General features: G+C 43.3%; 1 protein-coding gene across 1 annotated transcript in view; it reads right to left on the bottom strand.

Moving 5' to 3' along the window:
- Positions 1-13,284, bottom strand: part of LOC139408299 (CDC42 small effector 2) — a 75,698-nt gene continuing 62,414 nt past the window's right edge. The window contains exons 3-5 of the mRNA XM_071152011.1: positions 6,234-6,335; positions 3,279-3,400; positions 1-3,001 (exon numbers count right to left, since the gene is read on the bottom strand). Of these exons, the coding sequence (XP_071008112.1) occupies positions 3,299-3,400; positions 6,234-6,335 (204 nt within the window). The 3' untranslated portion in view covers positions 1-3,001; positions 3,279-3,298. The remainder of the gene's footprint in view (positions 3,002-3,278; positions 3,401-6,233; positions 6,336-13,284) is intronic.

Raw genomic sequence — 13,284 nt, 5'->3', positions numbered from 1 at the left:
TAACATGGAAAAAAAATATTTATTTCAACCGAAGACATTTGGTAATCTACAAGCCAACACTGGATGTCAATTCATGAGGGATGGAAGTGTACAAAAAAAAAGCACAAAAAAACCTATCAGATATGTAAAACAACAAAAAAATTAACATTACTGAGCAGAGTGAATTCCCTGATGTTGAAATTCATTTGTGGTGAGCATTGGCTGAGAGTAGATTCATGCTGACGTACCCTGGTCAATACCACTTTGGCCGACACTCGCATTGTATTGCAAACTTCATATTGTTCACACACACACACACACAAACACACACTCTTGTGCTTTTCAGTTGTCACAAAACATTGTATGACACTCTCATTTAGACTTAGTATTTGGGAAAACTTCTCTCTCTCCCCCCCCCCCCCCCCCCCCCAGTACATTTCTAATAATGGTGAATAAATATTACCACAATTATTTATCATATGGTGAATTATTTTGGGGAGGGGTTGAACATTCCAATCAATCTGAAATAAACTAAGAGTACAAAAAAGTTACAAAAGACAAACAATAAATTAGAATACCTCAGGTTGTGGCACACAAGGAATATGGTATATACAAACAAAGCACTTGAGGGAAGGACCGACAACAATCAGTGTGATACTTTTATCAGATGAGTTCGAGGCCCAGTGACTCTTCTTTCCTCATCAATACTGGTATTAGTTTTAATCCAAATAAGTGAACCAAACCCCCATTTCATTATTTACATGTTCAACCATGACAGAGGCATCAATTGAAAACAAATTATTAATTTGATAAATTAAAGGACTTTTTGAAGACTTCATTTTTGATTTTGAATATTTTCTACAGCTTGTTAAAATTCTTAAAATATCCTACCCTAATCCATAAACTACACCCTATCCTACCCATAGACTACCCCCTATTCTACCTAAATACATAAACTACACTCTTAAAATATCCTACCCTAACCCATAGAGACCTCACCCTATCCTATGCCAAACCACATCCTATTCTACCCTAACCCATACAAACTACACCCTAGCCTGCCCTAACCCATACAGACTACACCCTATCCTACCCATACATACAACACCATATCCTACACCTAACCCACAGAGACTACACCCTAGCCTACCCTAACCCATATAGACTACACCCTAGCCTACCCTAACCCATAGAGATTACACCCTAGCCTACCCTAACCCATAGAGACTACACCCTATTCTATGCTAAACCACAGAGACTACATCCTATTCTACCCTAACCCATACAAACTACACTCTAGCCTACCCTAACCCATAGAGACTACACCCTATCCTACCCTAACCCATAGACTACACTATATATCCTACCCCAAACCATAGACTACACCATATATCCTACCCCAACCCATAGACTACACCATATATTCTACCCCAACCCATAGACTACACCATATATCCTACCCCAACCCATAGACTACACCATATATCCTACCCCAAACCATAGACTACACCCTATATTAGACCACACCATATCCTACCCCAAACCATTTACAACACCAGTGCAATATCATACACGCGTCATGTTTAAAATAATGGAAAATATGCCTCTGAACCTGAACAAAATGTCTTGGAGCTAAACAGTAGGATGTCAACCTGTGTGTCAATGGTAATCATACTGTCCTTTGTTTTGCACAAACATTGGAGTTGTCTAGGCATCTTCAATGACCCCAAGTAATTTCATAGACAAAAGATAACATTTGCTTTGATAAGTTATTCTTTACTCTTAGAATGTGCATGAGTTCATGAACTCGGCCACATGGTCAAGTTTTTACAGACAACTTCGAGTTTGGGTTCGCCTCGATGCCAGATTGCAACATTGAATGCTTTATAGATTCTGTTACCCACACCAGTACCTAGTCCTTAACCACCAGTAGCTAGTCCTTAACCACCAGTAGCCAGCACTGTACCACCAGTAGCCAGCACTGTACCACCAGTAGCCAGCACTGTACCACCAGTAGCCAGCACTGTACCACCAGTAGCCAGCACTGTACCACATAGCTAAAGGTCTTTACATTTTACTGCACAGCATATACTCATATAGCCCAGGCTTATTGAAATCAAGTTTACCAAAACATTTACAGTAGAATGTCGAGTGAAATGCCAGTTCATGCCATTTCAACATCAGTTATTGTTCTATTGAACAATTATCATGAAAATAAAGACAAGGAATCGGAACTGGAACGATGTAAACAACAGCGAAGTAACAATCACATTTCCTATTGGAGTGGAATTCACTTGAGGCAGTCAAAAAAAAAAAAAAAATTAACTTCTTGTCAGCAGAAAAAATATCATTCTATATGCTCTACAGACATTTTGGCACCCAAGGGCCATAGCAAGCCACTTTTCACAAACGTGGTCACCCACCATTCTGACCGCCAAACCAGACAAAAATATATATAAAAAGAAATATGTTAATAATAAAAATAAAACAAAAATCTACATTTTGTACTTGTAGGTTCCAGACCTTTAAACACTGAATTGACAAAACCCCACAGACCTCCATCCCCAAAAAAACTCACATCAAAAAATAATAATTTGAAGAGAAGAAGCGTTTTACACTTTGAACTAGCAGAGATGAGGATCATGCTTTTTGCGTCTGGCTTAAGTTGGAAGGGTGAGGTACACTAAAACTGAAGCGCTGCTGTCCTTTTGACTGTCGTCCTCCGTGGGAGATGGGCGGATGGACAGACAGGCAGAGGGGGGGGAGCAGCCTTATTCCAATGGCGTGACAAAAACTGTCCATGTATTTGTGGCACGAGGAGAGTTGAGAGGGCTGAGGCGGAGAGAAGGAGGGGGGGGGGGTCGATAGTGGGCTCATTGGGAGGAGCAAAGGAGGACAGACGGAGCGGAAGGACAGGAGGCGAACATCATCCCCTAGTCCAATATTGGGGAGGGAGGATGAGGGAAGCAGTCACTGAAGGCAGACATGGAGACCAGGATGAAAAACATCAACATGAAGGAACCTAGAGGGAAGACAAACAGGCAAGGTTTAAACAACTGTCTGAAACCAAACAGTCTTCAGATAAGTTAAATGACCGTCTTTCAAGACATATTCCTAAAATACAGGCCACATCTCCCATACATGGCACATTACCAGAGTACATGACAAACATCTACATTCATTTAGGCCAAATATGACCATTTTATTTTAAATAAGACAACAAAAAAATATTGTTTTAATGTTTTTCACTCCTTCAGCTATTCAAAGCAGAGTCAATGTTACAGTCTCTGAGCTCTTACCGTGAAGCTGCCCCTCCATGTTATCCTGCTTTTGTGTCCACCAGTTGCAGCTGCACATTCACAGGCATGGCCTCTCCGCCGTATCCACCTTTTGACTGCATTTGGTTTTGAATGGAGTTCACCTGTGGAGGAAGTAAACAGTATGTTAAAGACAAGATGATGGACAACTGCTAACCTTGTTGAAGCAATACCCACATGTATCTACTAACCTGCTAACCCTGTTGAAGCAATACCCACATTTATCTATTAACCTGCTAACCTTGTTGAAGCAATACCCACATGTATCTATTAACCTGCTAACCTTGTTGAAGCAATACCCACATTTATCTATTAACCTGCTAACCTTGTTGAAGCAATACCCACATGTATCTATTAACCTGCTAACCTTGTTGAAGCAATACCCACATTTATCTATTAACCTGCTAACCCTGTTGAAGCAATACCCACATTTATCTATTAACCTGCTAACCTTGTTGAAGCAATACCCACATTTATCTATTAACCTGCTAACCTTGTTGAAGCAATACCCACATGTATCTATTAACCTGCTAACCCTGTTGAAGCAATACCCACATTTATCTATTAACCTGCTAACCTTGTTGAAGCAATACCCACATGTATCTATTAACCTGCTAACCTTGTTGAAGCAATACCCACATTTATCTATTAACCTGCTAACCCTGTTGAAGCAATACCCACATTTATCTATTCATCTGCTAACCCGAACATTTAAATTACATTGTCATCTAGCAGACACTCCCATTCAGGGCGACCCACAGGAGCAACCAGGGTCAAGCACACTGCCAAAGGGCACAAGGACAGTTCCCCCACCCAGTCGAATCGGGGACCCGAACCAGCGACCTCTCAGCCACTGGCCCAAGCTCCCAAACCTCTAGTTTGTGTGCATGTGTGGCACTATTTACATGTGTATGTCCGTGTGCATACAAGCGCTTGCTTGGCATCAGGCAAAAAGGCATTGGATGTAACAACGTTCCTTTTTAGCATCAGTATAAACTATTTTTTTGTTTTGTTCATTTAGACTTAATTTTTTGGTTTTTAATCTTTGAACATCATTCCCAGCAACTTCACTCCCACATCCCGACCCTCAGTTTCCCTCAACACACCAAGTATTCAGACCCTTTCCTGAGACTTGAAATTGATCTCCGGTGAATCCTGTTTCCATTGATCATCATTGAGATGTTTCTACAACTTGATTGGTGTCCACCTGTGGTAAATTCAATTGATTGGACATGATTTGGAAAGGCACACCACACAGTTGACAGTGCATGTCAGAGCAAAAACCAAGCCATGAGGTCGAGGGAACTGTCCGTAGAGCTCTGAGACAGGATTGTGTCGAGGAACAGATCTGGGGAAGGGTACCAAAAAATGTCTGCAGCATTGAAGGTCCAAGAACACAATGGTCTCTATCATTCTTAAATGGAAGAAGTTTGGAACCACCAATATCCATCCTAGAGCTGCCCGCCCAGCCAAACTGAGCAATCAGGGGAGAAGGACCTTGGGTCAGGGAGGTGACCAAGAACTGGTCACTCTGACGGACCTCCAGAGTTCCTCTGTGGAGATGGGAGAATCTTCCAGAAGGACAACCATCTCTGCAGCACTCTACCAATCAGGCCTTTATCGTAGACTGGCCAGACGGAAGCCACTCCTCAATAAAAGGCACATGACAGCCTGCTTGGAGTTTGTCAAAAGGCACCTAAAGGATCCTCAGATCATGAGAAACAAGATCCTCTGGTCTGATGAAACCAAGATTGAACTCTCTGGCCTGAATGCCAAATGTCACATCTGGAGGAAACCTGCCACCATCCCTACAGTGAAGCATGGTGGTGGCAGCTTCATGCTGTGGGGATGGTTTTCAGTGGCAGGGACTGAATCGTCAGGATTGTTTGAAATATGAACGAAGCAAAGTACAGAGAGATCCTTGATGAAAACCTGCTCAAGAGCGCTCAGGACCTCAGACTGTGGCAAAGGGTTACCTTCCAACAGGACAACAACAACCCTAAGCACACAGCCAAGACAACGTAGGAGTGGCTTCGGGACAAGTCTCTGAATGTCCTTGAGTGGCCCAGCCAGAGCCCGGACTTGAACCTGATCGAACACATCATATTTGAAAATAGCTGTGCAGCGACACTCCCCATCCAACCTGACAAGAGCTTGAGAGGATTTGCAGAGAGGAATGGGAGAAACTCCCCAAATACAGGTGGGCCAAGGTTGCAGCACCATACCCAAGAAGACTCAAGGCTGTAATCGCTGCCAACGGTGCTTCAAAAAGTGTCTGGATACCTAAGTAAATGTGATGTTTTTTTATTTAAAAAAAACAAACATTTGCAAACATTTCTAAAAACTTGTTTTTGCTTTGTCATTATTGGGTATTGTGTGTAGATTGATAAGGGGGGAGAAACAATGTGGAAAAGTTCCAAAATGCACTGTACTTCCATACATTTTTTCATCTGGTACCGGGGGACCTGCAGATGAGTTGTTAGGCCTGTAGGTGTCCTAGAGCAAAACAACCGACATGTGTTCAACAATTCCACCTTTCCAGAGGGGTCATATGAGTGTGTAGCCCAAACTTCTCGGACGCTACAGACTGAAGTTGGCACATCGGCTGTACCGACTTCAGACGAGTCCCAAGACACTTGTGTACAGCACAATGGAGAACACCATTCGTGAGTCTCATCTTTCCATAGATGGGTCATAATAGTTTAATCTTTAAATCATAATGAATAGTCTTTAAATCATACTGTAGTCAATCATAATGAATAGTATATAAATTAATAGTTTTTAAATCATCGTAGTGTCTTTAAATCCTAATGAATAGTCTTTAAATAATAATGTATAGGTCTATACTTATCCCATCTTGGTGGCTAATGATTGACATCCCATCACATTCCCATTATGCATTGCTTCCTCTGCACGGCTTCCATTGCTTCCTCTTACCGAGTTCATGCCACTGAAGATGTCTCCCGATCCCACGTGGGATGTGTGGACAAAATTAGTGGGCTCCCCGATCATACTCCTGTCGATGCGCCTCCGCCGCTTCTGCAAGAGGGGGAGGAAAAGGATACATTCACCATCGTCTTTTTCTACCCAAGGTCCATCTGGGAATTGTTTTTAATTCTATGACAAGGATAAGAGTTTCAGTTTACCATTACGTTTAATGTTAAATCAATTTCCTATGTTCAGCTTCCAAGGGGTTTGTGCATCAGTGAAGCAAGCAACAGAATCTATCGCTATGTACACATGCCTGAGCTGTATGGAATACAAGCCAGTGGGTGAATCCTTTCTCTCCCAGTAAAAAGGAATTTGCCCTCTCTCAGTGCTGGTGCCTCTGATGTATTTAATGTAAACATACATTTTTCCCACTCTGACAACCAAAATAAACTTGACTCTTTAGCGAAGGATAATGAACTGTGCTTGTAATGAATTGTCAGAGCGAGTCAGCTAGCAGGCATCACAGCATGCACAATATAGGCCTATTCTGGCAACATTAGCAGTGTGTGATTAGATGGCATTGCTCGTGGTGTTCTGACTTGTTACATAGTTGATGAAGGTTGTAACCTATGCCGTGAGGCCCCTTAGTACACATTGTAACACTATTGTAAAAATATCAATAGTTCCTGAAAAGCTATTGTCCTTCCCTTCACGTCATACTGCTGTAAAGAATCAGTAACTAAAATCGGTAACTACTTGAACGCCACACATCCAGTTGCTATGACAACTGCTTTCTGATAACCGAGGTGCTGTGAGGTCTGCCATTTTCCTCAGTCTACACACGTCACTGGTCACAGAGACAAATACCATGTCATGGTAGCATCACACATACACACACCACAGGACCATCTTCAAAGCCATCGTCAAAGACTGATTCCACTATAGTGGTGAATAAAATTCAGACAAACATGCTTGTGAATGCCCATGTAAACCAACGCTTCAATCACACCTTTTCCTCAGAGTGCGGTAAGCCACGAAAAACACCGGGTCTCGCCCTTAGCCCCATCGTCAATAAAGGATTTATGATAAACGGCCAAATCCCTTTCGTGGGATACAGCAGTGCTGCGTGAGTCCTAGGTCTGCAGCTGTGATTGCTCCTTCACTTGCAAATCTCACTCAGCGAGCTGGAGCACTGGTCTAGGGGTGAGGGGTCACTGGCAGGTCTGTTTACACTGCGCTCCAGTGTTTTACTACAGGGAAGCCTCGTTACACTGCGCTCCAGTGTTTTACTACAGGGAAGCCTCGTTACACTGCGCTCCAGTGTTTTACTACAGGGAAGCCTCGTTACACTGCGCTCCAGTGTTTTACTACAGGGAAGCCTCGTTACACTGCGCTCCAGTGTTTTACTACAGGGAAGCCTCGTTACACTGCGCTCCAGTGTTTTACTACAGGGAAGCCTCGTTACATTGCGCTCCAGTGTTTTACTACAGGGAAGCCTCGTTACACTGCGCTCCAGTGTTTTACTACAGGGAAGTCTCGTTACACTGCGCTCCAGTGTTTTACTACAGGGAAGCCTCGTTACACTGCGCTCCAGTGTTTTACTACAGGGAAGCCTCGTTACACTGCGCTCCAGTGTTTTACTACAGGGAAGCCTCGTTACACTGCGCTCCAGTGTTTTACTACAGGGAAGCCTCGTTACACTGCGCTCCAGTGTTTTACTACAGGGAAGCCTCGTTACATTGCGCTCCAGTGTTTTACTACAGGGAAGCCTCGTTACACTGCGCTCCAGTGTTTTACTACAGGGAAGCCTCGTTACACTGCGCTCCAGTGTTTTACTACAGGGAAGCCTCGTTACACTGCGCTCCAGTGTTTTACTACAGGGAAGAGCTGGAATTCCAGACTGAGCACAATGACAGGAAATCCTTCCGTTTCCCTCTCAGACATTCCCCAAATTTGCGTTGCAAAATATTAGCATCCTTGGGTACTTCAAAGCGGCTCACTGAGATTACACTGACATTCCAAAAATGGAGAAATGAGCTCAAAGCTGACACAAAAAAACATACTTGTGCATTGTTGTTGCCATGCAAAATGCCCTTGATCTTGGGTTTAACTGGAGAGGGAAGCCAAGTTGGTTCTCAGGGAAAAGGTAGGCTATACCTCATACTATGACAAAAATTGCTCGATTGGCCAACATCTCTAGACTATACACTACTAGGAGACAAACTGTAGCCTACATTTGAACCCAAACATATGGGACAACCATGCTTCACGGGTATCAATCCCCCCCACCTTCATTTAATATGTATTTTCAAAGAACATCAGAGGTTTACAGCAAAATAGCATGCTGCATCCACTATCCCCCAAAACAATTAGCCTCAACATATTTCCTGGGGTTGGCCTATTAACCTTTCTGCAGCGCATGGCTTTGAAACGAAGGATAAATAAAAATGCACTGACATTTAAGGTATCGTCTGTTTACTGGCTGTGTCCCTTAAGGACAACCTATTTAAAATGTACTACTTTTGGGCCCATAGGCTCTGGTCAAAAAGTAGTGCACTATATAGGGAATGGGGTGCCATTTTGGGACACAGCCTATGAAAATGTACTGACGGTTCCCCACCAAGTGCTTTGATGTGCTTTCAACCACAAATGATTTTTAGCTTAATAGCATACAACGGTGAAGTCCAAAAAACGAATATCTTCCTATTAGCGAGTTCTAATCCCCTAAGAGCTAGACCAGTTGCTCCATCATTGACGCCAGCAAAAGCCTTTCAAATGTTTTGCTGACCCCCAGATAAACAAACCAATGTTTCTGGTCACAACTCAGGAAACTAACACGATCCACTAATGGTTCCCGACCCAACATAGAGTCCATAACATACTTCTACCTCAGGCTAACCGTTTCTCAGGCTAATGTTTACAACCCAGGAAACACTTTCTGTCATAGTGGAAGTACACCACATGACCAAATGTATGTGGACACCTGCTCGTCAAACATCTCATTCCAAAATCATGGGCATTAATATGGAGTTGGTTCCCCCTTTGCTACTATAACAGCCCCCACTCTCCTGGGAAGGCTTTCCACTAGATGTTGGAACATTGCTGTGGGGACTTGCTTCCATTCAGCCACAAGAGCATTAGTGAGGTTGGGCACTGATGTTGGGCGATTAGGCCTGGCTCACAGTTGTGTCAAGAAGCAGTGCGGTTTCGGAGGACGCACGACTCAGGCCAGTCAAGTTCTTCCACACCGATCTCAACCAACAAGTTCTGTATGGGACTTTGCTTTGTGCACAGGGAGCATTGTCATGCTGAAACAGGAAAGGGCTTTCCCCAAACTGTTGCCACAAAGTGGGAAGCACAGAATCGTCCAGAATGTCATTGTATGATGTAGCGTTAAGATTTCTCTTCACTGGAACTAAGGGGCCTAGCCTTGAAGCATGAAAAACAGCCCCAGAACATTATTCCTCCTCCACCAAGCTTGACAGTTTGCACTATGCATTCAGACCGGTAGTGTTCTCCTGGTTTCCACCAAACCCAGATTCGGCCGCCAGACGGTGAAGCGTGATTCATCACGCCAGAGAACGAGTTTTCACTGCTCCAGACTCCAATGGTGGCGAGCTTTACACCACTCCAACTGACGTTTGGCATTGCGCATGGTGATCTTAGGCTTGTGTGCACATGCTCAGCCATTACATGAAGCTCCAGACAAAACAGTTACTGTGCTGACGTTGCTTTCAGAGGCAGTTTGGAACTCGGTAGTGACTGTTGCAACCGAGGACAGATGATTTTGATTTTTATGCGCTGCGTGCTTCAGCACTCGGCGGTGCCGTTCTGTGAACTTGTGTGGCCTACCACATCACGGCTGAGCTGTTGTTTCTCCTAGACGTTTCCACTTCACAACATCAGCACTTACAGTGTACCGGGGAAGCTCTAGCAGGGCAGGAATTTCACGAACAGACTTTTTTTGGTAAGGTGGCATCCTATGACAGTGCCACGTTGAAAGTCACTGAGGTCTTCAGTAAGGCCATTCTACTGCCAATTTTTGTCTATGGAGATTGTATGGCTGTGTGCTCGATTTTATACACCTGTCAGCAACAAGTGTGGCTGAAATAGACAAATCCACAAATTTGAAGGGGTGTCCACATACTGATATGTTTGTGTTATAGTGTAATACACTGTTACTGGGACTGACTGTGCCGTTGGTCATGTTGGCCCCAAGCATGGTGGAAAGAGTCTGCAGGGCATGGCTGGAGCAGTGCTGTGTGGCTTTCCTGCCTTGTCAGTGAAACTCACCATAACGAGATTCCAATGGCTCATTAGTGAGATTTCCATGGGCTTCCAAGCGTCGGGAATCAGCCTCCGTTAGCAGTTTGAGAGCCTGTCAGTTTAACAGTACTGCCGAGCCGGTTGAGGAGAGGGTCAAAACGGAGTACTAAATATATAATTGAGGCCTGGTGTCGGGACAAGCCAGGGCGGCTCCCCTTCTCCTCTACTTTCACAGGCAACACTTTCATACTTATTCATACATTAAAAAAAACAATCTAATGTAGTCTGAAGGAGCATTTTTATGAAAAAAAAAAGCTCTAGAAGTGTGTATGTATGGGAAAGAGAGAGCGTGAGAGTCAGACAGAGAAAGAGAGAGAGAAAGACACACACAGACAGCCAGCCAGCGAGACAGCCAGAGAGACTGACTCAGAGTGCTAGTGAGATCATCTATAGATCAACAGTAATAACAAAGACTAGCCCCTACATGTCAGCAGCACTACCAGGAATATAATTTATCTCATTTGAGAGTTCACAAGAGTTTTACGGTTCAAGACCATAAAGGCTGAGCAGTTGAGTATAAACAAACCTATAGACCCAGTGTACATTATGACTCATTTGATAAATATGGTTTCATAGTTTTCCAGTTTGCGAGCACAGGAAATAAAAGTTGGAAGCTCCTGTGTCAAATGGCAATCTGTTAGCCTAGCGACGGAACACTATCTGTTGCTAGGGAGGAGTCATAACGTTCTCATTGTGATCATGACACCATGGACCTCTTGAGTACGTTTCCATGGTATTAAGTGGGTTATTGAATGACATGTTAATGTAATTATATCTGGCGAAACAATGAGGTGCTTAATTTCCGCTCCAGTGTTTTCACTCACAGAAGGGCTTAAGACGGTCCTGAAAAAGATGAAAGCTACAAGTTACAGTGTTCCTCAGGATCTAAACCTAATCTCAAGAAACCTTTGAGAATAATAAGCTTCAAATAGGTTAGTTTTCCCGTAATATAGGCTATGACATAACCAAATGAGCTTTGTCTATTTATCTCAATTAGTATTTCAGTTGACAAAACAGTAATTCAACCTTCCAGGTTTATTTTGCCCAGTTCATCCAACACTATGATCCAGACTGTCTGGTGTGGCTTGCATGTTCAGGACTTCCGTTCAGCATGACCTCTGTGCTCATTGAACACAATATTGAGCATGATGGAACCGGGCAGCAGCATATGGTGGGTGGCCTCAGGTCAGAATTAGCCATAGTAAACTGTGATCTAGATAGCAATTATGTCAAATCCAGGGTACTAACCGCAATTCTCACCATTTGATTATCTTGAAGTCCAACATAGTTCTAATTAAACCACAACGTTATGAGGCTCCGACTACTGGTTTGTGTCCTGATTTAGTAACACATATATCTTTACTTCTAGCTGGTTTGTATCCCGATTTAGTTCTACATAGCTTTCATTTTAGCCAAAGGTTCGAGGCAGGGGCGGCCATCCCTCCACTAGGGGAGCTACTGGCTTTTGTTCCAGCCCTGCTCTAACCCATCTGACTAATAAGCAGTGGTCCATCAGGACCTGAATCAGTTAGAGCAAAGCTTGCAGACCCAGTAGTTCTCTAGGAGGGTTGGCCAGACAACAAAAATATTCCTAATTGGAGATGGGCCAGGTAGACCTAGAGTTTTGTAGGATTTTTAGAGTACCTTGTCCTAGACTGGTCAACTTCACTAGTCCTCCACTCCTTGTTGGAGTGGCTAAATTACCCTGGGAAACGTTCCCTTGGAAAGGCTATTTAACAGAACCCATGATAACTAACGCAACTTAGATCCTATGGCGAGCTCTACCCGCTCACCAAATACAAAACAAATACTTTGCAGCACAGAATGCTAATAGCCTTGCCTATAATACCCAGGAAATAGTTAGTGCCTTCAGAAAGTACTCCTACCCCTTGACTTATTCCACAATTTGTTGTGTTACAGCCTGAATTCAATTTATTAAATATATTTTTTTTAAAAATAACTTCTCTACACACAATACCCCATAAACTGTATTAAAAAAGAAAAACAGAAATATCTACAAGTATTCACACCCCTTGAGTCAATACATGTAAGCATCACCTTTGGCAGCGATTACAGCTGTGAGTCTTTCTGGGTAAGTCTAAGAGCTTTGCACACCTGTATTGTACAAAATTCTTCAAGCTCTGTCAAGTTGGTTGTTGATCATTGCTAGACAGCCATAGATTATCAAGCCGATTTAATTTAAAACTAGGCTATACACACACACACACACACACACACAACACACACCCCCCCCCCCCCCCCCCCCCCGGCCACTCAGGAATAGGGCTGTTGCGGGGACCGTATTACTGCCACACCGGCGGTCAAATTCCACATGACCACGGTAATTAGGCTTCTCCAAGCTCTGATGCTGATCATTAGTAGCCTACCAAACTTGCTAACTGCCTGGTACTCAGCGCTCTATTGTCCCTCTAATCACTCTGACATCAATGCAAATGTAATGAAAATCTAATAAAAACACATCATGAGAGCCCATGAGCTCATTTTGTGCAACATTTCTATAGGTTTTGTAAATGCAGGAGAAAACAGAGTGATGGCTGCTAATAAAAAGAGGAGGATCCATCAGCTTTCTATAGGCTAGGCCTACTGTAGTATCTTGAATAGATCAACATATAATTGGAGGACACAGGATGTAATCTTTACTTGTCATTTATTAGGAACTGATTTACACCACTATCTATCATGGAGACCAATACTCAACTATCTTTATTGC

This window comes from Oncorhynchus clarkii, chromosome 5 (assembly GCF_045791955.1).
Source record: "Oncorhynchus clarkii lewisi isolate Uvic-CL-2024 chromosome 5, UVic_Ocla_1.0, whole genome shotgun sequence".
Classification (NCBI taxonomy): Eukaryota; Metazoa; Chordata; class Actinopteri; order Salmoniformes; family Salmonidae; genus Oncorhynchus; species Oncorhynchus clarkii.
This window is presented reverse-complemented; position numbering and strand designations above follow the sequence as displayed.